Genomic DNA, 27,566 nt, shown 5'->3' with positions numbered 1-27,566 from the left:
AGCCAGGAAGGCTATGTAGCAGTCTGATTATAAAATCCAAATTAATCAAAGGAAATTAAAAGTTGGTAGGTATATTTACATTTATTTAAAGTACAGGTACTGTACTGGTACAATATTTTGTTTTGCCAAATTTACTCATTCATTAGTCCTAGTATGGACTGCAAGATAAAGACATTATTAAGGTGAGGTAGAATTTAACTGATCATCATAAATCATTTGATATTATTGCTGACAATGTGAACTTAATAAACTAGTTAGTGTGATATCCATGGAAGCACTACCATGGGGAGAAGAAAGGTATTGTTTCACCCACTGTTGGGCCCCTTTTCTTTGGTTATTTTTGCATTAGCACTTCCAATTAGTTATGTCCATTTTCCCAACTGTCCTTACAACTATTGTCTTTACTCCTTTCTCCCTCATTTTTTCCATGTGTTTATTTGTGCATATTTCCTGAGACAATCTTAAACCTTTCTACACATCCTTGTTTATTTTTTTGCAAAACAAACATGCGGACAGAAAGGGGAAGTAAATACCCCACAGCCCCTTCTCGAAGGAACAAGTGGTTCTAGACTGAGGGAGTAGAAGACCTAGGAATATGACTGATTTGAATTCTGATATTGTGTATGGAAGCTCACAATTTGTCATTGTATAACCACATGTAGGTGGACTCTGATGCACTGGTACAGAAAGACTGTGATGGGATAATGGTGGTGGAGTAAAGTGATCCTAAGAGTGCACAGTTCAGTTTTTAAGCAACTCAAACCTCACTGTTAAATTAAAAATTATGTTCTTAGAAAAGTGCAGTATATTGGAGGAGAAAATATCCACTGGTATTTGTTTTTAAAAAATTGGCAAAACTACTAGTGCTTTCACAAAATTAAAATATCAAACTTATTAGAACTTTACAGTAGGCTTAAAAGAATTTATAACTAATGTTAAACTTTAGGCTAATGACACCAAAATAAATAAGGAATACTAATATACTGAATCACTTAGTAAGCTTGCAAATACAGAGGACTCCCACTCAAACAAACTGATTTGCACTTCAATCTGATTTCCATTGCTCAGAATTTTGCTAATTGATTCCAAACATTATTTTTGTATTATTGCAAACAGTAAAATGCACTTTTATACACAGTTTCACATTTTATAATCACTTTAAACTTTCCACTGTTTTTTATTTCAACTGCATACGAAGATTGTACTATTGGAACAAGATTTTTCCATTGCATCCTGCTTGCCATTACCAGTATATTAATTTATGTTTATAGCAGAACTCCACTGTATTTATAAACTACTGCAGTTATATTTTAACTTACCTAATCACTCTGAGTGAAGTTTAAACACCTTTGAGCACCCAGAGTACCACAAAGAATAAAAATTACTTTCAATGTGGTATACAGTACAGGTACTGTTTTTGGCCAAAATGCATCACAGAATTGCTAATATACGCATGAGTTTTCCCTAAAACCCTATTTATGGATTCAGGATTAAATATCCAATGCCCAAATACCCGAGATAACCCAAATAAACAATGCACAGGTACAAACCTTGCTTCTACCACGGTAAAACCACACACAAGCTACATATGGCACTGCTCGGCACTGAGCCGAGCTGGGGTGTACCAAGATAATTCACAACCTGGCTGAACATAATTTGGAAACTACAAATTTTCATCCGGGAAAAATCCACATAATCTTGTATAATGTGTCCCATGCCAAGGTTATCGTCACGGAGATTCCCCACAAGCCTCCTTTGGGTGCACTATTCCAAAACACTAAGTATCATAAAAACACACTGACTGGGGTTAGGAACCGTGTGGTTTTGGGAGCTTCATGGACTAACAATTGTTACATTGTATTCACCTTTTAAGACTAATTTATAATATCAATGTATTTCTTTATTTCAGCATAATTTTTTCTTCTACAAATTATATTTCTTATGAAATTTATGTTCAAAAGTATCATTTACTGTACTTAATTGACAACTTTATAGCAACGTGGTGGAATTTAGGCCATAGGCATAGTGCTGGGATCAGAGCCATCAAGTGCTAATTGAGTATAATCAAAGGGAATGCTTCACCTTAACCAACCAGTTTGTCAGCGAGCTATATACAGTGCTGTACATTTAACATTTTTCAATTACAGTATATTTAATGCCAATGAATAATGCCATTTATTCGAGTTAAAAATGAAAAGAAAAAAGACCAGTTCCATTTCATCTTTTACATTTGTTTAATTTTTAATTACATTTTTGCAAGTGCTAACTTGCAGGGAGCAGATGAATTCTCTCCTCTTAAGATAACGGACAAAATAAATGTCACCTAAATTGTAAATAATAATTACAAGAAAAATCATTCTAATATGTGAAAATACCTACCAATTTATCATAGAAATGAATAGAGCAGCCAATATATGACTAAGCACAGGCACAAAATACAGGGTTATTAAAGTCCTGAAGAAAGATTTCCAGTGAACCCCAGTAAGGGTGCAGGAAACAAAAAATAAAATAAAATTATATAATTGCAATAGGACAGATGGAGCACTAACAAAAAGTAGTTTAGTAACTTCAAAAAAATTTAAGTTTAATTATTGTCTGAAAGTATAGTCCTATTTTAACCCATTTTCTCAAAGAAAATCCATTCACTGAACTACTACTGTATTGTATTTTGTGTCAGCACTTTCCTTTTATATTCTACTACACTTCAAAGCTGCTTACTATTTGCCCTATATAATGAATTCTTTGGTATACTTTACGACTATGTAGTGTGTTCTCCAACTCTGAAATATCTGTCGATGTTCTGTTAATGAAATCTTTTTATTCAATTATTATATTATTGTCTATAAAATCAGAAGACAACTACATATGGTATAAGAAGAATAACAAAAATGTAAAAATCCTTGAGATTTATGTAATAACAAGTCAATCTTTTTTTTCAGCAAAACATTACTTTTTAAATATTTGTGCTGTGAACAAATTTCCAATTTCAAAGTGGGATAATTATTACAAATTAAAAACTGAAACCAAATAAAAAAATTAAATAAAAACTATAACAGTACAACTGGATGATCTCAGAGTTAACTACTTCATTATAAACTTAAAATAATTTTTTTTTGTGCCTTGAAGCGATAACTTAAAAGACAATTTTCAATGATTTTATATGAAAAAAATCCAGCATTTATGAAAATATATGAAGACAACCTCTATATAACAACCATGAACTTGTGTCCACACAATACCATTCTTGAGATCACTTTCATAGTCTTCAAAACCAAAATGTACCGATATTGGTTTGAGTCAACTTACAAAGTTAAGATGTCCCATTATATCACAACTTACTTGCTCATAGACCCAAAATAAATTATGCATGGTACAAAGTTTGATGCAATATTGCAAAAAACAATGCAATATTGTAACTGGTTAAGAGTTACGTTTACCCAAGGACAAAATACAGTATACTGTACTTAAATTGCAAGAACCTTTGTTTTCCTTTAGATAAACAAAAACATTACAAAGCCAATTATTCTCCAAAACTGAGTATTGTTTCACTTTGCCCCTCGCCTAAGCCAGACTATGTCTTTACTGGGGCTGGCAGGAGAGATGCAGCCAAGTCTTCTATGTCAACTGCCTTTTTGGAACTGCAAGAAGTTCCACAGCACTTCTTTGACCTGTTGAAAAACAACACATTTATTATCTTATGCCTGTAAAATTACACAAATATTTATATACATTATTCAAGTTTGCCAATGGAGAACTTGGTTGCAATTTAAAATGTGAAGTAAGGCTTCAATCCTGTGTTTAAAACCTTAATATATAAACAACAGAAGTACCAGGACAGGCACGAGGCACTCAACTTGCAACAGTTAACCACTCGGACTTGACTCAATTTATGCAAACCCTTCATTTCCCCTGGAAATATCTATGCCCCTATCCAACTTTAGATACTTCCCTACTCCACAATATCATGCACCTCTACCTTTTGTAAAGTCTTTTGTGAGGCAAAGTATCAAAACCTTTGCCAAAATCAGGGTACAATATGAAGCAATTCACAACATGATTCCTGGGCCCTTTAATGCTTACACTTTTCTTCCCACTGTACATGGAACAAGTCGGCAGGCTTGGATCGAAACTAAGTAGACTTATTTGCACAATTGCACTACGCTATTCTTACATAAGTATCTATATACAGCATTGCTTCAAGTGTGTGCACATCAATAAGTCTGTGTCTGTATCTTAACACCAGATTACTTGCTGGTGGTGGACAGTAGTGACTTGGGTCCTAGTACAATTTCCTTTCTTTTCAGTTCTCTGATACTGTAGTGTCCAGAAACATAGGTGTATTTCATAGTGCATCAAAACCAGCTGTCTTTTGCTATACCCCATGTGCTAGGAGTTCATTCAGTACCCCGTCTCTCAGCACTGGCCTTGACAGAACTACAAGGCCAGCCCCTCCTCTTCTCCAGTGATGGTGGTTCTGATGGATGTGTCAAGTGCTGAGAATGCCCTAAGACTCTTTGGTGTTGGGTTTCAGGTCAGATGATTCTTATCTTATCCCTATCTTATATAACAGACTTTAACCCATCTTCTCCATTTGAGTCTGATGCCCCACCTTTTCTGCCTCAAGTTTAATTTCCCATATTTATAGATAATGTTAACATTTAATCTTCAATAAAGATTATATAAAAAAGGGAAACACGAGTAACTTCCATTCTTGCCTTTGGATATACCTACAGATGTTCCAGTACTTGACAGATCTTGCCTGTATGCTACACAGGTTTTGTGGGATTTGATGACGTTTCTGTTGAAGAACAGGAACTCTGCATCAGAACTGTCCCTGCTCATCTCGAGTTTAGCTCTACTTTCATTTTCTGCTTGTAGCACTAAATTCCCTTCTTCTCTTTGCTGGCCGACAATCTGACTTATTGTGGTAAAGTGGCAGCTGTACTATATGTCATCAATACTCAACTAGTAGAAAATTTCTATCTTCATTTTTAGCAATTGTAGGGCATAGTGTTAATTTCCTCATTGTTGACTTGCTAGCAACTCGATGTCTCAGTTCCCATGTTACAGTAGCAACTTGACATCTGGTACCAACCAAATTTTTGTAAAAAATATATATACAGTATATTTCTTTGTGGGGAGGGGCGGGAAGGAGTTAGGTTTTAACAAAACATTTTCTTTTAGATTGAATTCTAAAATGATAAGTATATTTGAATGTGCTATCAAGAGAGATTCTTGGTTTGATCCTGTAAACCAAGTCATTGCTTTAAAGTGCCTTTAAAAGTTAAATAGAGCATCTAATTTATTTTATACATTAATTTAGCACAAGTCACAATAACATGGCTGAAGATATAATGACTAAACCACACATCAGAAGATGGAGAAACGATGGAGAAACCTAAACCCATACAGTTTATTTTGCCAAATGCAGCACAGCCTACATCTGAACAAGGCAGGTAAATGAAGCACAGATATATTGCAATATCTAGAGGGATGCAACCCATACTGGAATTTAAATGCATGCCACTTTGCAGAAAATGCAATTGTTTTGCCTAATCAGAAATGTAAGAATTCAAGCAAACCATCTAACCTATTGTGGCTGATGCAACATCAATATTATGTTGCTCTACTTTTTTTTTGCTATTGTGTAGCGTAAAAGAGATTGCTCGATTGTGTTAAAAAGGCAAAACATGAGGGGAGAGGATGGGTCGAGTCAGTGTAATTAGTTTACCATCTTCTTATCTTGAGATGATTTTGGGGCTTTAGTGTCCCCGTGGCCCGGTCCTCGACCAGGCCTCCACCCCCAGGAAGCAGCCCGTGACAGCTGACTAACACCCAGGTACCTAATTTACTGCTAGGTAACAGGGGCATAGGGTGAAAGAATTAGTAAACCTAATTAGTAAACCCATTAGTAAACCTAATGCCCTGGCAGTGATGCATTATCAAAGGAGAACACACAAGTGCAGTACTGTCATGGCAAATACAATTTTCACTCTACTTTTTGTAATACTTACATTTTCTTGACTTTATTTAAAACTTTAGAGATGTACTGGTGAATAGACAATACAGAAGGATCTTGCATTTCTTCAGTGTCGGTGATGTAAGTAAGGGGTAGCCACTCGGTGCCCCCCAAGTCGGAGAGTGCCACATTAAGCCTTTCAGCAGACTGTTGAAAAATATTTATTAAGGATTACAGACTCGATCATATTCAGCCTTTGCAAAGTATAACCTTCGTTACTTCAAGCTAACATATTCTTCCACCACCATCATAAAGCTTTCTCTACATCTACTCCTCCTCCTTGAGTTAATCTTGATGTCCTTTGAAATATTAATTTCCTCCACTAATAAAAAGTATTTATGTACTCTATTCTTAATGCAATCAAACACGTGTTACATAGGAAATACAAGTGCAGGATATATAGTATCATATTTAACTTGAAAACGGTAGAGTTGAAATTGTAATTAATGGTTGCTAAGATATCTTACATCCCAGTATGCATTAATTAAAGGTTCTATTACCTATGGCTTTCAAAACCCATAAAATAAGGAAATATTGTTGAACAACAACTCAGTCTCACCTCAGAAATTTCCTCAGAACTTGACTCTTTAATACAAGAAATACTGTACAAAAAAGCTGGCACACAATCACTCTTTTCCCTTATCCTTAAAATGGAGTTGTGCAGCTCTTCACAATATTCATGTGACGTTACCATGAAAAGGCCTAGTTGTGCAGGCTCCTGTAGTAGAAGAAATCAAGAAAAATGGGTTAGACTCAATTATTCTGCATTCATGTTTTACATTTAACATCTATTTCTTGACCCTTTAGGTGCAGGTAAATGATTAATCATGTGTATTGTACCCAATATGATCAACATCAAACTATGTGCACAATCATGCAATAATAATTTGACTGGAAAGACTTGCTATTAGGAAATGAAGTAAATGAGATGTATGTCAAGTTTTGTGAAATATATGATAAAGGCACAGCAAAATTTATACCAAAGCAGAGATGCAGAACTAGGAAACAGGATTGGTTCAACAAATTGTGCGAGGGGCCAGAGACCAAAAGACACAAAAATTGAATCGACATAGGAAAAGGCCAAACCCCCAAACATACCCTTGATACAAAGATGCGAGAAACAACTGCATGGCAGTGAGGAGATAGGCAGAAATAAATTTTGAAAAAGGCATAGTGGATAAATGTAAAACAGAACCAGGCCTATTCTATAAATTCATAAACAACAAATTTCAGATAAAGGATAATATTCAGAGGTTGAAAATGGGAAACAGATTCACGAAAAATGAAAAGGAAATGTATGAAACGATCAACTCCTGCACTGCGCACCTGTTTTTTTTTCAAAAAGTCGTAGTGCAATTGTTAAGGACATATTTTGTTGTTTTTATAAATGGTCAGGTAAAGTTAATGTCAAAATGTTTTCAAACTCAGCTATTTTCATTTCAAAACACAAAGAGTGATGAAAACATTCAAAATATTAAAATATAACCCAAGATAAAAAAAAAACACACAACTCTCAAAACGACATTTGTTGTTTGGCGCAATGCAGTGGTTAAATGAAGTTAAATGAAAAGTTCCAAAGTGTGTTTGTACAAAATGAAATCTCCAGGGAACCAGACAATAAGAATTCCAGAGAACAACATAGAGCACATAGAGATGCCTAGAGATGAAGTGAAAAAATGCTCAAGGAGCTAAGTAAGAACAAAGCAGTTGGTGCAGATGGAGTTTCACCATGGGTTCTGGTTTCACCATGGGTTCTGAGAGAATGTGCATCTGAGCTCAGCATTCCACTTCAACTGATTTTTCAGGCATCCCTGTTTACAGGAGATGTAGCTGATGTGTGGAAAAAGGCTAACATAGTTCCAATCTACAAAAGTGGCAGCAGGGAAGACCCCCTCAATTATCACCTGTATCATTGACAAGTGTAATAGTCAAAATATTGGAAAAAAATAATTAAAACTAAATGGGTAGAACACTTGGAGGAAAAGATTAATATCAGAGAGACAGTATGATTTTCAATCTGGAAGATCCTGTGTAACGAATTTACTCAGTTTCTCTGATCGAGCCACAGAGATTTTACAGGAAAGAGATGGTTGGGTTGACTGCATCTATCTGGACCTAAAAAAGGCTTTTGACAGAGTTCCACACATAAGAGGTTGTTCTGGAAACTAACATTTTGGAGGGGTGACAGGTAAGGTTCTAACATTTACTGGGTGCAAATCCTAATCTGTAGCCTCTGTTTAACTCAACAGTAAAATGGGTACCTGGTTGTTAAACGAATTGGCAGGGTCTTATTCTGGGGAACATAAGATTAAGGACTTGCCTGAAATGCTATGCATGCTAGTGGCTTTACAAGAATGTAAGAACTCTTGTATAAATAAATAAATAAGCTAAGATAATAGGGAAGATAAGCAACTTAGATGACTGCCATGCCCTTCAAGAAGACCTGGACAAAATAAGTATATGGAGCACCACTTGGCAAATGGAATTTAATGTGAATAAATACCATGTTATAGAATGTAGAATAGGAAGAACATAAACCCCACACAACCTATAAATTATGTAAAAAGTTTTAAGGAATTCTAATATAGAGAAAGATCTAGGGGTGGTTCTAGATAGGAAATTGTCACCGAGGACAATATAAACAACATTGTGTGAGGATCCTATACTAACCTTTCCAGTTTCAGAATTGCTTTTAAATACATGGATGGCAAAATATTAAAGAAATTATTCATGACCTTTGTGAGATCAAAGTTGGAATATGCAGCTGTTGTATGGTGCCCATATCTCAAGCAGCACATCAACTAGAAAAGGTGCAAAGATATGCAGCAATATGGCTTCCAAAACTGAAAGACAAGAGCTACGAGGAGAGGTTAGTGGTGTTAAATATGCCAAAGCTAGTAGAAGAGAATGTGGCAATATGATCACTAGGTACAAAACAGTAAAGGAATCAACAAAATTTATAAAGATGAATTCCTGAAATCTGGAACCTCAAGGACAAGAAGCCATAGTTTTATAATTACCTAAACAAAGCTGCTGAAAGAATATTAGAAAGTTAACTTTTACAGAGTGGTAGACAGTTAGAATAAATTTAATGAGAACGTAATGGAGACTAAAACCATCAGTAGTTTCAAAGCATTACAGTATATGACAGAGCGCTTAGAAGATTGGACACCTCGAGCATAGCTTTCATCCTGTAAGTACACTTAGGTAATTTTCTCCCTCTCTATCAAGTTTCAAAGCATTATATAACAAACAGTTGATGAAGATGGGACACCACGAGCATAGCTCTCATTCTGCAACTACACTTAGGTAATTACACATTACTCTCTCTTACCATATTTAATAATGAATGTTGTGCCTCAAGGGAAGGCCTAATAGTACAGGTGAGGCCCCCAGTCTTGAATTTTTCTTCAAAATCTTGTAAACCAACCTGGAATAATATGAAGTTCATTTTGATTACAGTACTGTAATTAAATTCATATAATTACTGAAAATGTAATACACTACTATATTTAAATTATAAAATTAAATTTCAATGAAATGTAGTAGTCAGTTAATTTTTATTTTCTTATTAATTCAGTACAGAATTGATGCAGATATAAATATATTTACAGTATAATTAAATTCTATAAAAAATTCATATATAAATTATACCTTGACTTGATTTTCATCAATATCTGTAACAATGATCACCTCGGAAACATTTTTCTTCTCCGAGCAGGTCTTCGCACCACTACAGCTGTGTTTCTTCCGAGCATTAGACAAATGTTTCCTTGGTTTCACTGTATCATCATCGCTGCTTGAACCACATGATGTACTATCTTGAGAATTTTCTTCTGTTTGTGAGCAGGATTTATCATCATTTGTTTGATTACTAATAATCTGACTACTTTCACTTTGGCCTCCAAGCTCTGTAATAGAGTTCCGAGCTGATTTTGAGCCGATTTTATTTGGACCATTTTCAGAATCTTGACATTTTATAGTTTTTGTATCGGCTGTGGATTTTCCATTATAATTACCAAGCACTCCATTGTTTACAGACTTCCCCTGAGTAATATTCTTCTTTAAAACATTATCATTTCTCCCACTTTTCCTTTTCTCAAACAAAATTAGGATTATCATTCCAATTATTATAGATGTCAAAAGGAATGGGAGATAGAGATGGCCAATGAGAGGAAGACTGGTGATAGTCATTTTTCAATAAACCTAGGATTTAGATTGTCTCAATAATATATATACTGTACAGTACAGTACAATATTTACATAAATTACTATACGATACAGTAGTCTACTGTATGTTTTTTGTTTTCTCTCTAAACTTAGTTTTTGTCACTGCCTGATGATGAAACTGCTCTGGTTCCTTGCTATTCAACACTGCAATTCATGCCAAACCTGTGAAATACAAAGGAACTGTTATTTCAACCATCCCGTTATCATACTATATCATAACAGAAATACATATTAAATCTTATTTCACAGAGGATGCTCGAGTATCTACTTTAATACAATAACAGCATCTTGTGAAACACCAATAGTACATTGCACATAATTATCAAGAGACATGTAATGTTCTTGGTGATGGAATATGAAGGTATTAAAACTATATAAAGCTCATAAGGTGGTGGTAGTGGTGAGTTGGTGTTGGTAATGATGGTAGTTGTATCACTAGGGGGGTGGGATATTTACCTAAATTTACCCCATATCATCTCTAGTAGCCTTAGCATGAACTGGATGGAGTGTTTATTGTCAAAATTACTGTACCCTCATTATTCCCAAGTATTTGTTTTCCCCAAAACTTGTAATTTGAACTTGAGCACTGTCATGGTACATTAGGCAGGCAAGTGATTCAATATTTATTATCGTATATTGTATGTAAAAAAGCATCTTTTGTCCTATCGTCTGTCAATTGCCTGTCAATGAGCACAAGCAAACATCCCGGGCGGGGAGTGCCATCCGGGCAGACGTCCCGGGCGGGGAGTGCCATCCGGGCAGACGTCCCGGGCGGGGAGTGCCATCCGGGCAGACGTCCCGGGCGGGGAGTGCCATCCGGGCAGACGTCCCGGGCGGGGAGTGCCATCCGGGCAGACGTCCCGGGCGGGGAGTGCCATCCGGGCAGACGTCCCGGGCGGGGAGTGCCATCCGGGCAGACGTCCCGGGCGGGGAGTGCCATCCGGGCAGACGTCCCGGGCGGGGAGTGCCATCCGGGCAGACGTCCCGGGCGGGGAGTGCCATCCGGGCAGACGTCCCGGGCGGGGAGTGCCATCCGGGCAGACGTCCCGGGCGGGGAGTGCCATCCGGGCAGACGTCCCGGGCGGGGAGTGCCATCCGGGCAGACGTCCCAAGCGGGGAGTGCCATCCGGGCAGACGTCCCGGGCGGGGAGTGCCATCCGGGCAGACGTCCCGGGCGGGGAGTGCCATCCGGGCAGACGTCCCGGGCGGGGAGTGCCATCCGGGCAGACGTCCCGGGCGGGGAGTGCCATCCGGGCAGACGTCCCGGGCGGGGAGTGCCATCCGGGCAGACGTCCCGGGCGGGGAGTGCCATCCGGGCAGACGTCCCGGGCGGGGAGTGCCATCCGGGCAGACGTCCCGGGCGGGGAGTGCCATCCGGGCAGACGTCCCGGGCGGGGAGTGCCATCCGGGCAGACGTCCCGGGCGGGGAGTGCCATCCGGGCAGACGTCCCGGGCGGGGAGTGCCATCCGGGCAGACGTCCCGGGCGGGGAGTGCCATCCGGGCAGACGTCCCGGGCGGGGAGTGCCATCCGGGCAGACGTCCCGGGCGGGGAGTGCCATCCGGGCAGACGTCCCGGGCGGGGAGTGCCATCCGGGCAGACGTCCCGGGCGGGGAGTGCCATCCGGGCAGACGTCCCGGGCGGGGAGTGCCATCTGGGCAGACGTCCCGGGCGGGGAGTGCCATGCGGGCAGACGTCCCGGGCGGGGAGTGCCATCCGGGCAGACGTCCCGGGCGGGGAGTGCCATCCGGGCAGACGTCCCGGGCGGGGAGTGCCATGCGGGCAGACGTCCCGGGCGGGGAGTGCCAACCGGGCAGACGTCCCGGGCGGGGAGTGCCATCCGGGCAGACGTCCCGGGCGGGGAGTGCCATCCGGGCAGACGTCCCGGGCGGGGAGTGCCAACCGGGCAGACGTCCCGGGCGGGGAGTGCCAACCGGGCAGACGTCCCGGGCGGGGAGTGCCATCCGGGCAGACGTCCCGGGCGGGGAGTGCCATCCGGGCAGACGTCCCGGGCGGGGAGTGCCATCCGGGCAGACGTCCCGGGCGGGGAGTGCCATCCGGGCAGACGTCCCGGGCGGGGAGTGCCATCCGGGCAGACGTCCCGGGCGGGGAGTGCCATCCGGGCAGACGTCCCGGGCGGGGAGTGCCATCCGGGCAGACGTCCCGGGCGGGGAGTGCCATCCGGGCAGACGTCCCGGGCGGGGAGTGCCATCCGGGCAGACGTCCCGGGCGGGGAGTGCCATCCGGGCAGACGTCCCGGGCGGGGAGTGCCATCCGGGCAGACGTCCCGGGCGGAGAGTGCCAACCGGGCAGACGTCCAGGGCAAGAAATGCCTACCGAGCAGACTTCAAGGGCAACGAGTGCCTACCGAGCAGACATCAAGGGCAACGAGTGCCTACCGAGCAGACATCCAAGATACAAAATGCCTTTCGAGCAGACATCCAAAACACAAAATGCCTTTTGAGCAGACATCCCCAAAAAATGCCTTTTGAGCAGACATCCAAGACAAAAAATGCCTTTAGAGCAGACATCCAGAACACGAAATGGACAAGAATGTCTTTCATGCAGACTTCCAGGAAGACTTCCATGAAAAGAATGCCTGCACCTAACAAGCAAACTTGGTTAGTATGCCTGAATTTAGCAAGCAGACATCCATGGTCAGTATGCCTGTATCTAGCAAACAGACATTCGTGGTCAATATGCCAGTATCTAGCAAGCAGACATCCGTGGTCAGTATGCCTGTATCTAGCAAGCAGACATCCGTGGTCAGTATGCCTGTATCTAGCAAGCAGCCATTCGTGGTCAATATATATGTCCGTATCAAGCAAGCAGACATCCGTGGTCAATATGCCTGTATCTAGCAAGCAGACATTCGTGATAAGTATGCCCGTATCGATAATACAGGTTATAAACATGTGAGCCAAATAATAAGTATGTCTACTGGTGGATAGATTGGTCAAAAGATAACCATAACACAATATAAGTATGTAAAGGCCTACTTATATACATATCTTACATGCAAGTATGCATGTGCCCACAAGTTTGATTTCCAGAAAAGTTTAAAATATGCAGACCTGCGCGGCATTGTTGAATTGTATGTCTTTCAGACATACAGAATACATTCTCTTAGGGAATAAACTTCAGCTACAAGATTCTGTCATACAATATACATTGTCCACTTACCAATCCTCCGATGTATGAGGTATCAAATGTGTATATATATATATATATATATATATATATATATATATATATATATATATATATATATATATATATATATATATATAGCTGTACATGTATATACGTATGCATATATTTTTTATCATTACGACACGGATTTTTCTGACGATATATATATATATATTGAGCAACGATTGCAAAATAGATTTCACATCAAGTTATATCGAGATAAGGTTCATACATGACACTTTAAATGACTAAGGTGCTAGTGACATTGATATAGAAGCATACAGTAAAGGTTATAAGGTGAATGTGTGTCTCAAGTTGATAGGAGAAAACCCTCAAAATCGCGACAAACTGCAGATTGTCCTCGTAACTCACGCTCTCTATATTACACACCGAGTACAGCTGATATAATATTATAAAGGGGAATAATAGTGAGGGAGATGTAACAAGTTTGGACTGACCTGGAGGGTGTGGAGGCAGGGAAATGAGGAGAGTGTATGGGAGGATCTCTCTGCCTTTCTTCCTCCCCATTCGTAATGTACTCAAGTCAGTCACCGGCTCACGCCTCTGTTTCCTCATCACTTTATCTCTCGTTTAAGCAAGCGTTCACACGCATTTTGCCCTACGTTTGTGGTGATATAAGTCATTATTTGTTAATTGTGCGTCTATCTTGTCTTTCTAGCGCTTGTGTGGTGTCAGGGGAAGGTTATTTAGAGCTGGTGTTTCGTTAGGAAGTCAACGTCAATGAATGGGTTGGGATACAGCCGTCTAGCTTGGTCACGTAGGCCAGTTTTTGGAGTATATGGCTTATTTCGTGCGTTGAATACTCCTATATATAACAGAAAAACATTTAAAAGAAATTGTTATTCTCTTTAGTATCATTGAACGCGACTGAATCACCTACTTATTCAAGAAAAAATTATATTTAGGAAGCTAACTTTATACCTACCTGAAGTAAAATCCCTATTGATTTATATATAAAAACTAGCACAAATATACAATTAACCAATACATAAATGGCATCTGTTACATTTATTATAAAATATTAAATAAATTGTAGGCGAGAGCTATAGGCCCAGTCCGGCGGAACCGAATGCCAGTGACGTCACGGAGCGAAAATAACCGAGGCGACAGGAGGCGACGACACTGAGCGTCCCCCTTGCACCCAGACGTGTGTTGTGTTTCTGCTGCGTGAGTGGTTTTGAGTGGAGGTTGTCTGTATGGTCAACATGAGTTGTTACATTCAAGTGTGCGAAGAAGAGAATGATGAGCCCATCGAGATCCCCACCGAGGACGACGGCACGTTGCTGCTGTCGACGTTGGTGGCGCAGTTCCCCGGCGCCTGCGGCCTCAAGTACCGCCATGCCGAGAGTCGTGGTATGCGTGGCGTGAGACTGGTGGATGGCCGCCTCCATGCCCCTGATGAAGGCTGGAACTATGTGTTCGTCTGCGTCTTCCCCAAAGGTGAACGCTCGAGCCATGATGAATATTTGTGTTTAGCGTGTGTGTGTGTGTGTGTGATGGATGATTGTAAGTTTGTGAGTAATGGTGGCGTGCGCCGGCTGTGGTGCACGCCGCGCCCGGCCGCGCAGGCACGCCGCGTCCTCTGGCCTCCACGCCGACTGCCGCCCCCCTCTCTACCATGCTAGCAAATGATGATGCCTTTTTTTTTTTGTTAGTCTGAATGTAGGGCATTGATACTAGTTTGTATTGGCGTGAGGAGGCCCGGGTGACGCCGGCCGGCCGGACCCCCCCTCCTCCCCCACCGGAAACCCTCCCCGGCCAAGCAACCCATACCATTATTTTCCTCCATTTCTGTTCTTGAAGAATCGTCCTCTGGCTCTTCCTATTATAAACGTAGACTGATAACTTTTAACATCATAATTTTGAGAAATTCTTCACTGGCAGTCATGGTGGGGGGGGGGGGGGGGTAAATGAGATTAAACAAATATAGAAATCCTAATTCCTTCCGTCAATTTGTGTCGTATGTTTATAAGACTTTTTTTAAGTTTTGTAGAGATTTTCCCCTTCCATCTTAATTTAGTAAGAAATACTGCTTTTATAATAAAAAAGAATAGGGAAAACAGGCCTGTTAGCCAAAATGATAAAATTCATATTTTATCTACTTGTATCTCTAACCTTCACCTGAAGCATGCCAGCGATGCTATCGTATGCTGGTTATCGTTACATGGTAATTTGTTCCAGAATTGTACAACCCTTTGTCCAAACCAGAATGTATGCAGGTCTTTCCTAAATTTAAAACATTGTCCATTGTTTTGTATTCTATTCAGTAATAAACATACTATTCTCCATTTATATACTAGTTATATTTAATTTAGTATACTAGAAGGCACCCTTTTCTATTAATGTAAATTTAGCTCATTTTCATCCTTATGAAAAGTTTCTAATTATGAAGATTAACTTGTCATCCTTGAGTGTGTAACACCAGATTGTTGTGACACCACTTTGTAACACCAGCTTGCAATGTCCACTTTGACCCAGAAGTGTGCTAAATGTATTATCATCAATAGGGACAGTCTGCTCCTTTGCCTTAATCTGCCACCATTCCCTGCTACTTTACGTGTATGACTGAATCACTTAACCCCTATGGGAAGAAAAGGTCTGGGAACTTGGAATTTATGGACTAGGAGTAATCAGAAAACTTAATTCACTTACTAAAGACAAAGGGACATATATAATGAATGCAGGATCACAGGGAAAGTTTCCAACAGCATATAATGCTCTCAGGGACTCCAACTTAGTATGAAGAAATTAGTTAATTGAAAACTATTAATCACATGACATGAAAATACATCCTAAACTAATAATTTTAGTGCAAGCAAAACACAACCCTATCAGAAACTCTGACACCCCCGCCCCCTCGAGGCTCACGACCAATCGTCTAGTACCCTACCCCTCAACCAATGGCATGCCAAAGCTCTACGTCTGGGCCTGCCCAGAGGATGGTTTTTACTCCCGTAGGCTGGAAATTAAAACTGGTTCGAACCAGCTCATCTTGTTCAGCTGTTGGTACCTACTAAGCATTGAACTAAGCCTCCTTGTTTAGCCCCAGAGGTAATTCAAGCACTGTTTATAGTACAAGGACTGATGGATTGGTTAACTGTCCAGGCAGAATTGTAAGGAAGGTTGGAGGGAGAGGGAAGGACGTCTAAGCCACCGAGAAGAGACCACCCCAACTCGGGGAAAACCTTTGAGTGTCTTGTGGCTAAACCTGCCAAGGGCTGCATGAGGAGGGGAGAAGGGAAGGGGGAGGCAGGCAGGCAGGCAGTTAGTTAAGCGTGTGTGTGTGTGTGTTTAAAGTGAATGTCCATTGTTTAGTACAGGTAACAAAACTGAACTGCATAATCAAAATGGTGCCTAACAGAGGCAAGACCATCTTTACTTTTTATTTGATAAAAAATATAAAATTGCATCACTGGTACCCATCTCGTTGCTAGTGCTTTGAGAAATGTACAGAAATTCTAATTGTCTAGTTTAGGGGGAAAGAGGATAACAAAAAGATATAATGAAGCTTTGCATCTGGGCAACGTGGTAAAAAATTAACATGATAGGATATAAAGTGGGTTGGGTGTACAATTTTTTATCATGTTGTGACTTCCTGTCTGCATGTGGGAATATCATTACACTTCTGAAATATTAACCAGTTTTTATTTACGTTTCCTGAATACAATTCTCCATATATGGCATCTACTGTAGAGGGGTCTGGGTTAATTTTACATGCACCAGATAATTGCTGGATGGATGCTATTCTATTCAGATAGTTTAAACATTAAATGTTTTAATTTGTTTTTTTAAGCAAGCTGCCATTTTCTAATTGTTTATTTCAGATATAAAATTAAACTTGTAAGAATATTTAACCTTAAATTGCTGAATGTTATTCGTTCAGTGATGAATAGATACAATTCTAGACACTATGTAAACTGTAAGAGGATAAGTATGTACTGTACTTACCACAAACTTAATCATAATTTAGTAGAAAATAGCTTGTAGCAGTTCTCAGCATGAAGGATAATTGCCCAATTGTATATTGTTACATGCTCTTTATTTTTAGAAATTTAGTGTTTAAGATCAAGGTTATTCCATTTTTATCACAATCAATTCTTGAACCAGTGGAACATAAATAGTAGGTCTGTGAATGAATGTTTTGGAGTGCTTGATTGCACGAGTGTTAGTGTGCCTAAGTGCAATTGGTCTTGCATGCTGGGCCCTTGCTAATTTGTTTGAATGCATGTTATTGAACACATCTTTATTGAGTAATACTTTTTGGCATAATGCAAGCAAGGGTTGAGGAATTATGGTAGCCTATATGGGTAGCAAAAAAGGAATGCAATTGAAAATGTGTGTATGCCACCTCCAGCTTAAGAGCAGTTATAGCAAAGCACTAGGGTGTCAGACAGGATAAATAAAAATACATAGGTGAGTGTGCAAAGCATAGTATTAGTTTTCACTTTCCTCGTAGTCACTGTTAATTAAGCACCACGTTTTTAATTCTAAATTGCCCATTCTTCCTACAGTCTTTTACATCTTGAAATGTGTAGTATTTAGGTGATAAAATTTGTTTTGTACAGTATTAACAAAATTTCTGGATCTGGTTAGGTGGTGGTCATAGATTCTGTTCATTGGCTACAGTCTAAATGTATGCATATCCCATGTAATATTCAGGAAATGAAATGTATGAAGTATTTGTTCTGGCAGTAGGTTGTGTCTGTGGTCTTTTAGTGCAATTATGTTCAGTTTCTGAAAATTCTGTTCAGTAGTTGGAATTTGAACAAATTACTATTGTGGTGTAATATCAATATTTAGTATGGGCCCAAATGTTTGTGTAAATGATTCTTTACACTGAGTTAAATTTCCAAAGGTAGTGATACTTAAGTAAATGTTGTGTGATCTTGGCCTTAAGATTGTGGTTTGCATTGGAATCTTGACCGTGAAGGGTTTCTGCACAATCTTTGCATTTTCAGTTTTTCTATTTGTTGTGAAAAGTAAACAAATTTTTAATACACCTTTACATATTATTAAGTTTATTATAGATGTTAAAAGCCTTTTAATTGCAAGGTTTTCTTTACCAGTTTATATTTCTGGGGCCGGGTCCGACCAAGGTCTGTCGCTGTCTGGGCAATCATATGGTTAGTGCTTCAGTTATATTTTTGTATTTTTAACACTCAAGAAATGAGCTAAATGTTGTGTAGTTAAATTTTCAAACCCTTGAGCCAAATTGTGAATATAAATTTGATGTAACAAAAATGTTGTATTTTGAGTCAATATTCAGTAAAATGCATTTTAAAACTTGTTTAAAAATTTGCTAGTGCTTTTCAGAGTTTCACAAGAATATCTCTCCAATTATTTTAATTCTGGCAGCATGATTTTAAGTGACGCCAAAACACACGATGAGATTTTAAGGGGTTGTATTCGGCACCATTTCAAATGTTTGGGTTTTCATTTAGTAGGTAGTTAAAAAAAAAATTGCAATGCCATATTTCTTTAATTGCCATGGCAAAATGGAGATCTTTGATTTCTTTGCATTCTTAATGATTCCTGGTACATGATTTTGTAGATAACTGAAGTACAGTAATCTACTGAACCTCTCAAGATCGCGCAGAAACCCTTGCGCGATCTTAAGATTGCGCACAATCTGTGGATTCCGAGATCATGCATTCCAACACCAGTTGCTTGAAATTTATTTTGGGCATTAGTGTTTAGGCAGGTGCCGCTGTAATTTGCAGTTTTAAGGTTGGGTTATGTTGGATGTTAGATCAGTTTGTGCAAATTTGTTAGTGTAATGACTATGTACCAAATTATCCTGGCATCACATTAGAGGGGCATTCGGATTGTGTGTGCACGCTTGTGACTTAAATTTGTGTGGAATTGGATGACCAATCGGTGAAGTTATATATATTTCACCAATGAACATTGTGCCTCTCAAATTTGTTTTTTGGGTTGTGGGAGTTTGGAATGTTCTTCATACATAGTTTGCTTAATTGCTCCCTGGTAGAGTATTAAATATTTGTGTGGTGAGCAAATAACATTTTGGCATTTTAGATTTTCAGACATTATTCGTGGACACAAGAACCTTAACCTTGGCTTCGGCCAATTGAAGTAATGGAATTCAGATGTAATGAAATTATCAATGTGTTGTTTTGATACGGAAGTGTAATTTTTTTTTGTCTGGCTTCAAATGTAAATGCTGGAGCATGAAGCACCTCAGTTTATAAATTGCTCATGTTGTGTCCTTAACTTTAATGTAATGCAATAGGTACATGTAGGTAATGAGTCAAGACTTGTTAAAAAGCAAACTTAGTAACATTCCTAAAACAATTAGTAAATGAGTATGCTAGATACTTGCTAGATAAGTAGTGCCTGATAACATTTTGGGGTTCATTAAATATTGGCACCAGCCTGAGAGAGTAGACACTATTAATTGATTGCAGAATGTGGCTGAATGTAAATACCGTGTTAAATTTTTTTTAACTTTGTAGACTTGTGTATATCTTATAATTCCTTAAATCCAGCACCATATAAACTAACTATAATGCTTCACAAGTACATGCAAGTTTATTATAATTATTGGTTTGCTGCTCTCTGAAAGAACAATGTTAGGTTTTTGTTAAATGTTGTTTGAGTAAACTCGATTTCCAAACCTAGTACTGTATTTGCTGTAAATTTAAGTTCTACTTTAGAGAACAAATCTTAATATGGAAAAAGCTTGTTAACATTGCACATTTACTCTCATCATAGGCTTGGTTGTGAAGTTTATATAATGTAAAAAATTTCTTGACAAGTTATATTTTTAATCATTATAGTTGCTCCATTTTTTCAATTTTCTAAATATATTTTTCCATTTCATCTTGAAATGCTTCATGCTGTCAGTACCTCTTCAATTAAGCAACTTGTTAATTATATTTAATGTTAATTTATCCTGCATAACTTCAGTTTTTAAAAGGTTGTTTGATCATGGTTTTGATAAGAGAATGTAGCAATAATCTTGCAGTGCTGGTTTAATTAAATAATTATAATTAGCACATCTGTAGATATTTATCAGGACACATGCTGGTACTCTGAAAAGCCCATTCCAATTTTGTTCATAAACTGCTTAATGGAGTTTTTACTTCCCATCTAAACCCATTTTTATTTTTTTAGGGTGGGGCTATATATATTTTTAGTTTATTATTTTATCCAACATTTTGTGCAAAAGTCCATGGCATTAAGTAACTGTTGCCCTGTTTATTGACGCTATGAAATTTACAATTTTATAATTGAACATCCAACATTTTCCTTAAAAACCTGTGGGTGGGTAAGGTTTGGCAAGTTACTAGGAGGCAAGACTTGCCTCAAAATAAAGTGCATTCAGATATTGACTCTGTTTAATGTAAAAATCATGCTTTAACTTGGCATTCGAAGCTTTTGTATATATTAAACTTAGGGTTCCATTTGTGTATTTATTTTACTATTTGACAGAAAATAAACGCAAGTCCGATGACCATCTGGAAAGTTCCATGTCAAAAACGAAAAGAATGGAGAGCAAACAACGATGCTCAGACTTGATTGTTTTAGGACTACCTTGGAAGACTACTGAAAAGGAACTGCGCGAGTACTTTGAACCATTCGGCGAGGTTCTTATGGCACAGGTAGGTACTTTTAAGACTTTTGTGGTTTGCTGGTCGGGTCTAAAAACCTTCAAATGGAGTTCAGAGCCAGCGAGTGTGAATATAATAAGAAAATACGTATGTCCATTCCGTGTATTCTCTGTAATGAAATACAGCATTAGGGGTAAATTTGCAATGCCAATGTTCCCAACAGCTATTCATAGTCAAAATGTATAGCGCTTCTTTTGAGGTGTCGTGTACAAATATATTTTAACAGCTTCTGCCCAGCCTCGTTACTTGCTATATACTATACAAGTGTCCTCCACCTTTTCCAAACCCCTCTCCTCAATTTCACCGATTCCTTTGTTGACCTTTAATGCCCCTTAGATTTTAAATATTTAAGTGATCCTGTATTACAAAGTTCTTGGTGTATGCCAACATTGGCACACAAGGCATTGTAATGTGACATTAATATAGTGGCTGTGTAATGAAGCTATCATTATTTGTAAATAGTATGAATATTTAATTTTTTGTAGAATATATTACATTACAATTACTATGTAAAAGTATAATGCAATGCCCTCATGACCATAAGTGAACATCATCAGAAATTGACCTTTGAGCAAGAATTAATTTGACAGATACAGGACAAGGGTTACTATTAGAGTACTTATTACAGTATTAACTTTACATGTACTCCGCTACCTATTTAGGTCAGCTTTTATATCACACTTCACTCCATTGATGCTCATCAAAACAATTGTTCATATTGTGCTGTACATCTTCATTTGTAGCTTGTCAAGTAATATTCAAAAATTGTGTATTTTCAGGTTAAGAAGGACCCAAAGACCAGTCAAAGCAAAGGATTTGGGTTTATCAGATTTGGCAATTATGAGACTCAAGTAAGAGTTTTATCACAACGCCACATGATTGATGGCCGTCTTTGTGATGTCAAGATTCCAAATTCAAAGGTAGTCCTTGGTTAATTTTAGTTTTCTACATTCTTCAATTTAATATTTGGTAAAAAAAATTAAATCTACAGATTTGAAATGTAAAATTTACAAATATTTTTACAGCACTTTAAAGGCGCTGTTATTTTCCTGGCCGAATTAATATTGTAATTAGTAATAACACTATCTGATCCAAGTTATTTTTGTATATTCCAGCAGGAAGGACAAATTCAGCAGGTTAACAGCAAAGTGTTCATTGGTCGTTGCACTGAAGACATTAGCGCTGATGATCTCCGAGAATACTTCAGCAAGTTTGGTGAGGTCACCGATGTTTTCATTCCTAAGCCATTCAGGGCTTTTGCCTTTGTTACTTTCTTAGATCCTGAAGTAGCTCAGTCTCTCTGCGGTGAGGATCATATAGTGAAGGGCACATCAGTCCATGTGTCAAATGCTGCACCCAAGAGTGACCCTAACCGTGGACCTTTTGGGCGTGGTGGACGCATGGGCGATGGGCGAGGATATGGGCAGGGTGGCTATGGTCAGGGCGGTTATGGACAGGGAATGAATAATGGTGGGAATTGGAATCAGGGTGGTAACCGTGAAATGCCAAATCTGGCAGCTCTGGGTACCTCTTTGGGACTTGGGGGTTCTGGGCAGGGAGGGCAAGGTGGTGGACAAAATGTCAATCCACTTAACATGGGGGCATTAACCATGCCCATGCTTGCTGCTCTTAGTCAGGCCAGCTGGGGTCTCCTAGGTAACTTGCAGCAACAGAACCAAGATGGATCCCAGGCACCGGGCGGCTACAACCAGGGAGGGCAGCCCGCTCAGGGGGGACCTACTAGCAATCCTCCCCCAGTTAACCAAGGGGGTGGCCATGGAAGTTGGGGAACGGGTAGCTCAGGTGGCGGAGGCTGGGGAGGAGATGGTAGTCAGGGTGGGTCGTGGGGCCCTTCTCAGAGCAGGGAGAAGTACAATAGATATGATATGTAAGAATGTTATGGCAGACCTGGGTGGGTGAAGAGTGGATGAGACATCAGGCCGTGATAAGTAGAATGATCAGGTAAACGTGTGTTTACATCAACTGAGTGTCTGCTGTAAAGTAAATTTCTTATTACCTGCCTGCAAAGGCAGAGGGGGTGGCTCAGGGGTGTTAAAAGTGTGTGTGGGTCAAGTCAACACTCCCTCTTCCCTTGTCTGAAGCATGCTATAATTTTAGCCAAGTATTCACTTTAACTTTAATGAATAAATATTCACGCTTAGTGTGTATCGTTTGGTGTGGTGATCACGTATGGGTGGGTGCTGGGGCCCAAGTACTTGGCCCTGAATGTTGTAGCAGTGTTTGATCACATGGTATGATTGTAAGGGCACTCCTCTCTTGCTGCGTGTAGCCTCCCGGGGCATGGGTGGTGGCAATCTTGCCAGAAGGAAAGTGACCAACCGTGTGACAGCTACATTGTACTGAGAGTGGTATGGACGTGTGGATGGCAGAGCTTGCCAATGCCAGGGCCGTGCAAAACAGTCGGTTCAATGGGTGTGTAAGTCTCAGTAGCGTGAGAGAGAGGCCCTCTAGACCCTTCAGGGAAGTGTAATGGTTTTCAGTAATGTAAATTCACTGGATTAGTTACACTTCTTTGATGGGTGGAGAGGATCTGAGGCAATCAGTACCATGAGCCTGGCTCCATACCGTTCTCATGAAACGCTGTTATTATATTAATGTTACAGTTGACAATTGATTTCCAACCTGCTTCAAGACACCATTGTAATCTAAGGTCACACTTTATTGCTTACCCCATAGCTTAGCTGTTCGCCTTTTGTGAACAGTGTGGAACCAGGAGTCTTGTATATAGTGTGCGTTTGTTTACAGCAAGATTGTGAGACTGTTAACAATTCCTTGCAATGGAATTTACCCATGGTTTTCCCCATGTATATTCAGGGGAAGTTCTGTGTGAAATGGTTCTACATGCTTGGAATTGCCAATAATTTCACTAGTTATAATGTTTCTCACTCTAATCAGACTCAATATTTGCCAGTGTGAGGTGTGACCGAGGAAGCCCTGAGTGTGTAGACTAGGAAGGCCAAGCTATGAGTGTGTGACAATGCAACATATTAATATATTTTGAAAGTCTATATGAGCATTGGCCTCTTTATTTTAATACTTCGTGTGCATCTCTATTAAGAACCAAAAAGTGCATGAGTCTCATTGGCCTTGTGTAGACTCTGCCCCTTATTCCCTGCTCAACACATCTTGCTTAGCATTCTGTCATTGAGCACTGCACATATAAATTTGATGTTAGTATAATAATTTTATGGTCCACAGTTTACTGAATGAAATTTAAAAATTTTAAAGTTTAATTACACTGCAGTGTTTTTCTGTTTGTTTGAAACTGTGAAATAGAATTGTAGATTTTTTGTCAGTTTCAAACTGTGCAAAAATGTGTTCATGGCAATAAATTGTCTGCTTCACTTATATAGATTTATATACATATACTGGGGAAGGGGCAACTACTACCTTGACCTCACCTGACCTCCCCTCTCAGTGTTGCCGAGGTCACTGACCTGGGAATCACAGTACAAAGTCTGTGTGTTGAGCATGGTGGTAAGAAGTGCTGGTCAGTTGGAAGCAGGAAGGCAGTCATAATCGCATTAGACTCGAGCATCAAATCCAAATTCTTTGACTAGTGGTCATAGTTTCAAGTGGCATTTATTTTAGTTACATAAGATTGTCTGGTAGGTTTGAATCTCGATTCTACAAATGTTTGGCTGCTTGTTTAAACGTTTTTGTATTTTCTGCATAGCTATAAATATCATTGGCATTACATTAAGCTATTCCTCATCCTTCCTGCTCTCCTCTGGCACGCTATGAAAGAAGGTATGACAGAGCCACGTACGATTAACAAGCAGGCCTTGTGTTTACCACAGGATCTTTCTCAGTCATAAGTGAAAGAATAATATGTTTTGAGTTTTTGGCATGAGTGTATTTCAGTACAGTTGACAAGGAGTAGTTTCACAAACTACGAACAGAATACTGTTTATTTCTTTTCATTCATTTCACCCGAGATTTTATTCACATTATTCTTAGATTTTTCACCCATATACGAGGTGTACATGTACTCAATACGGGCTCTTTATGAAAAGTGTGTGCTGTGAGTTTTTAATTAAAAAAATATATATATAGGAAGGTACAAAAGTGCGTGTCCTGCTGTCAGGTGACCAGAGTGAGTTGTGTGACCCAAAAGCTGGACTGGTATAATTACTTTTTCAGTGGCAAAAGCCTTCCTTGGACAGGGCATGGAGTTGACCATATAAATAGTGATATTAGTATGAACAAAATTTGTACATCTCCATGTTTTCCCCCAGGAATGGCCAACTAGTGTCAAGTTCAATAAAGAAGTGTTGTAATCTTCAACTTGTAACAAAATATCTTTATGGGGGTGTCACTTTGCAATATAAAGGATGGGAAGGACCCAGTAGTTAGTGCCAGTACCTGGTGTGGACATGACATTGATGCAAGTTTGAAAGAGTGGCCTAACATCTGTATGTATTATTGTTAGAATGGTACTGAATATGGAAATTTGTACACGTGATGAAATACGCATATGACGTATGAATTATGATGTAGACCAAGAGTAGTTTCTGAGAGTTAATGTTGTCAAGTTTCAATGAATGTTGGAAGGTAGGAGTGTGATGCCCTAAATAGGATGAGATGTGAAGAGAATGATGAGGAATATCATGGTGGCCCATTTTTTTCCCCTGGGAAAAAAATTTAAATGGACCCTCTTGAAGCAAGTGCTCTCAGGCTACGTGTAATGCAAGAACTTGGTGCGCTTTCTACTGTTGTCCTTTCGGGAGTGATTGTGAATGTTTGTATTTCTAGAGTGCTCTGTCTAATAAACGATTCACAGCCAAATGGCCTTAGTTTTCTTAAACCTTACTTTTTTTTATTACTATTTGAGAGTTTGGTAATGTAACTGCATTGTATTTTTGTATAGTAAAAAGATCCAGATTAAAATTGTGGGTCTGGCTTGTATACCTACATGGTATACAGTGTTATAACCATTTACGTCAGCACTACAACTGAGCCTTAATCCCATTTACATAATTTCTCAACTGGTGGTGTTTTATTGCCATTAATGCTTATGCAAATTATTACATTTGGCTGGTGAAAGATCTTGGTCCGCAGCAGTAGAATATTTAAAATCTGTAGCACCACAATTGTTGCAACATATGGAATTTTACCAGTCTTTTTCAGAATAGCATGTATAAACATTCACGCTGGATTTGTGAAGAAATGCCATTTTGAAAGAATATGTAAAAAAAATTGGTTTGTGTGTACACATATTGGAATTTACCTCCGGTGGTCTTGGAAGATAATGAAACCTTAAATTGTCCAATAAAAATTATAAAGGTTGCTGTTTAATGCCTAGAAGTTGCCATGATTTGAGGTTGCTGAATCTTTCATCCCTTCCCCCAAATATTTAAAAAAAAAATACAAACAAAAAGAAATTGATTATGCAGTTGCAGAAAAAGATTAAAAATAAAATGCGTCCATTCAAAGTTGGTAGTTGTATAAATAATTAAGATAGTGGATGCTAGATCTGAATATCATGTTTGAGGTGCTTTTGTGGTTAATAATGGTGATATTTAGTGCCCTCTAATTGTCCCGCACATTTGATGGTGCTACATAACCTTCCCGGTTTGGTGCCTTTTGATAATTACTTGTGGTTAATAAGCATAGTGCTTTGAATAGTAGAGGTTGGTTGTAGTATACCTTACAAATTACTGAGACGGGTTTAGTAGGAAATAGCTGGACTATAGAAGTTGGAAGGAGCATTAACATTTTTATGAACAGTTGAAGCTTTTATATTGGCAAGTAGATAAATGGAAAGTGAAATTTGGTGTATGGGTCTAGTAGGCATATTGGTGCATGCAAAACATCAGCTATTTATCCTTGACCATACTTGTGTATTGTAATGTTTGCTTCAAGATAGCCTTTACTACGTTGCCTATTAATTTGTTCCATAAATGTTAATCTATTTCCAAAACAATACCCTGAACCTTGTCTTGTTTTCAACAGTGTGCCTCCTTGTGGTGGTCAGATTTTCAGGATCCAAAAGTCCTTTCCCAGTGCCGTAGTTAAAACCCATGGTGAATTAAATGCCCTTAATGTTTGATTACATGTTTGATGCCCACTAGTTTGATTATAGCTCGCCATTTGAGAGGTACTAATGTGAGCTATTCTGCATCACATTCGATAACATCGTCTTTACAGAGGGGTGATTAACTTCCTAGCAGTGTTTACCCCCTTGTGCAGTAGTAAGTGAGGCAGTGTAATGATTCACGTAGCAAGCTTCATTTTGATAACCGTACTGCCTAGAACAATGAATATAATTGATTGTCCCTTTGTTCTCTTACCAGATTCAGATCACTGCTGCTCAAATGTTGCTTGCGAAAGTGATTTCATGCATTCCAGTAATAACAGGCAGTTTACACCATAGTGTGCCATCTTGTATGCCTTTTGTCGATTTTTTTTTTTTTCGTCAGCTTGCTTACTTGTCAAAGGGTTGATTGAGTG

General features: G+C 39.2%; 2 protein-coding genes across 5 annotated transcripts; one reads left to right on the top strand and one right to left on the bottom strand.

Moving 5' to 3' along the window:
* Window positions 1-68: 68 nt before the first annotated feature.
* On the bottom strand, window positions 69-14,221 carry LOC123768432 (uncharacterized). Its single transcript, XM_045758972.2, has 6 exons — window positions 13,899-14,221; window positions 9,674-10,411; window positions 9,354-9,449; window positions 6,579-6,737; window positions 6,015-6,166; window positions 69-3,668 (listed from the first exon to the last, which is right to left on the bottom strand). The coding sequence occupies exons 2-6, from the start codon at window positions 10,211-10,213 to the stop codon at window positions 3,572-3,574; spliced, it is 1,044 nt and encodes a 347-aa protein (XP_045614928.2). The 5' UTR covers window positions 10,214-10,411; window positions 13,899-14,221; the 3' UTR covers window positions 69-3,571.
* A 312-nt stretch (window positions 14,222-14,533) lies between these two features.
* On the top strand, window positions 14,534-25,901 carry LOC123768431 (TAR DNA-binding protein 43). Of its 4 annotated transcripts, none has more exons than XM_045758967.2 (5): window positions 14,534-14,901; window positions 18,528-18,584; window positions 20,914-21,083; window positions 21,872-22,012; window positions 22,208-25,901. In XM_045758967.2, the coding sequence occupies exons 1-5, from the start codon at window positions 14,658-14,660 to the stop codon at window positions 22,982-22,984; spliced, it is 1,389 nt and encodes a 462-aa protein (XP_045614923.1). In that variant the 5' UTR covers window positions 14,534-14,657; the 3' UTR covers window positions 22,985-25,901. The 4 variants fall into 4 exon arrangements, with proteins under 4 accessions (XP_045614923.1, XP_045614925.1, XP_045614924.1 ...); XM_045758968.2 differs by having other exon boundaries at window positions 14,541-14,901; window positions 22,211-25,901; XM_045758969.2 differs by lacking the exon at window positions 18,528-18,584 and having other exon boundaries at window positions 14,538-14,901.
* Window positions 25,902-27,566: the final 1,665 nt, after the last annotated feature.

The sequence above is a fragment of the Procambarus clarkii genome, chromosome 35 (genome assembly GCF_040958095.1).
Source record: "Procambarus clarkii isolate CNS0578487 chromosome 35, FALCON_Pclarkii_2.0, whole genome shotgun sequence".
Lineage (NCBI taxonomy): Eukaryota > Metazoa > Arthropoda > Malacostraca > Decapoda > Cambaridae > Procambarus > Procambarus clarkii.
This window is presented reverse-complemented; position numbering and strand designations above follow the sequence as displayed.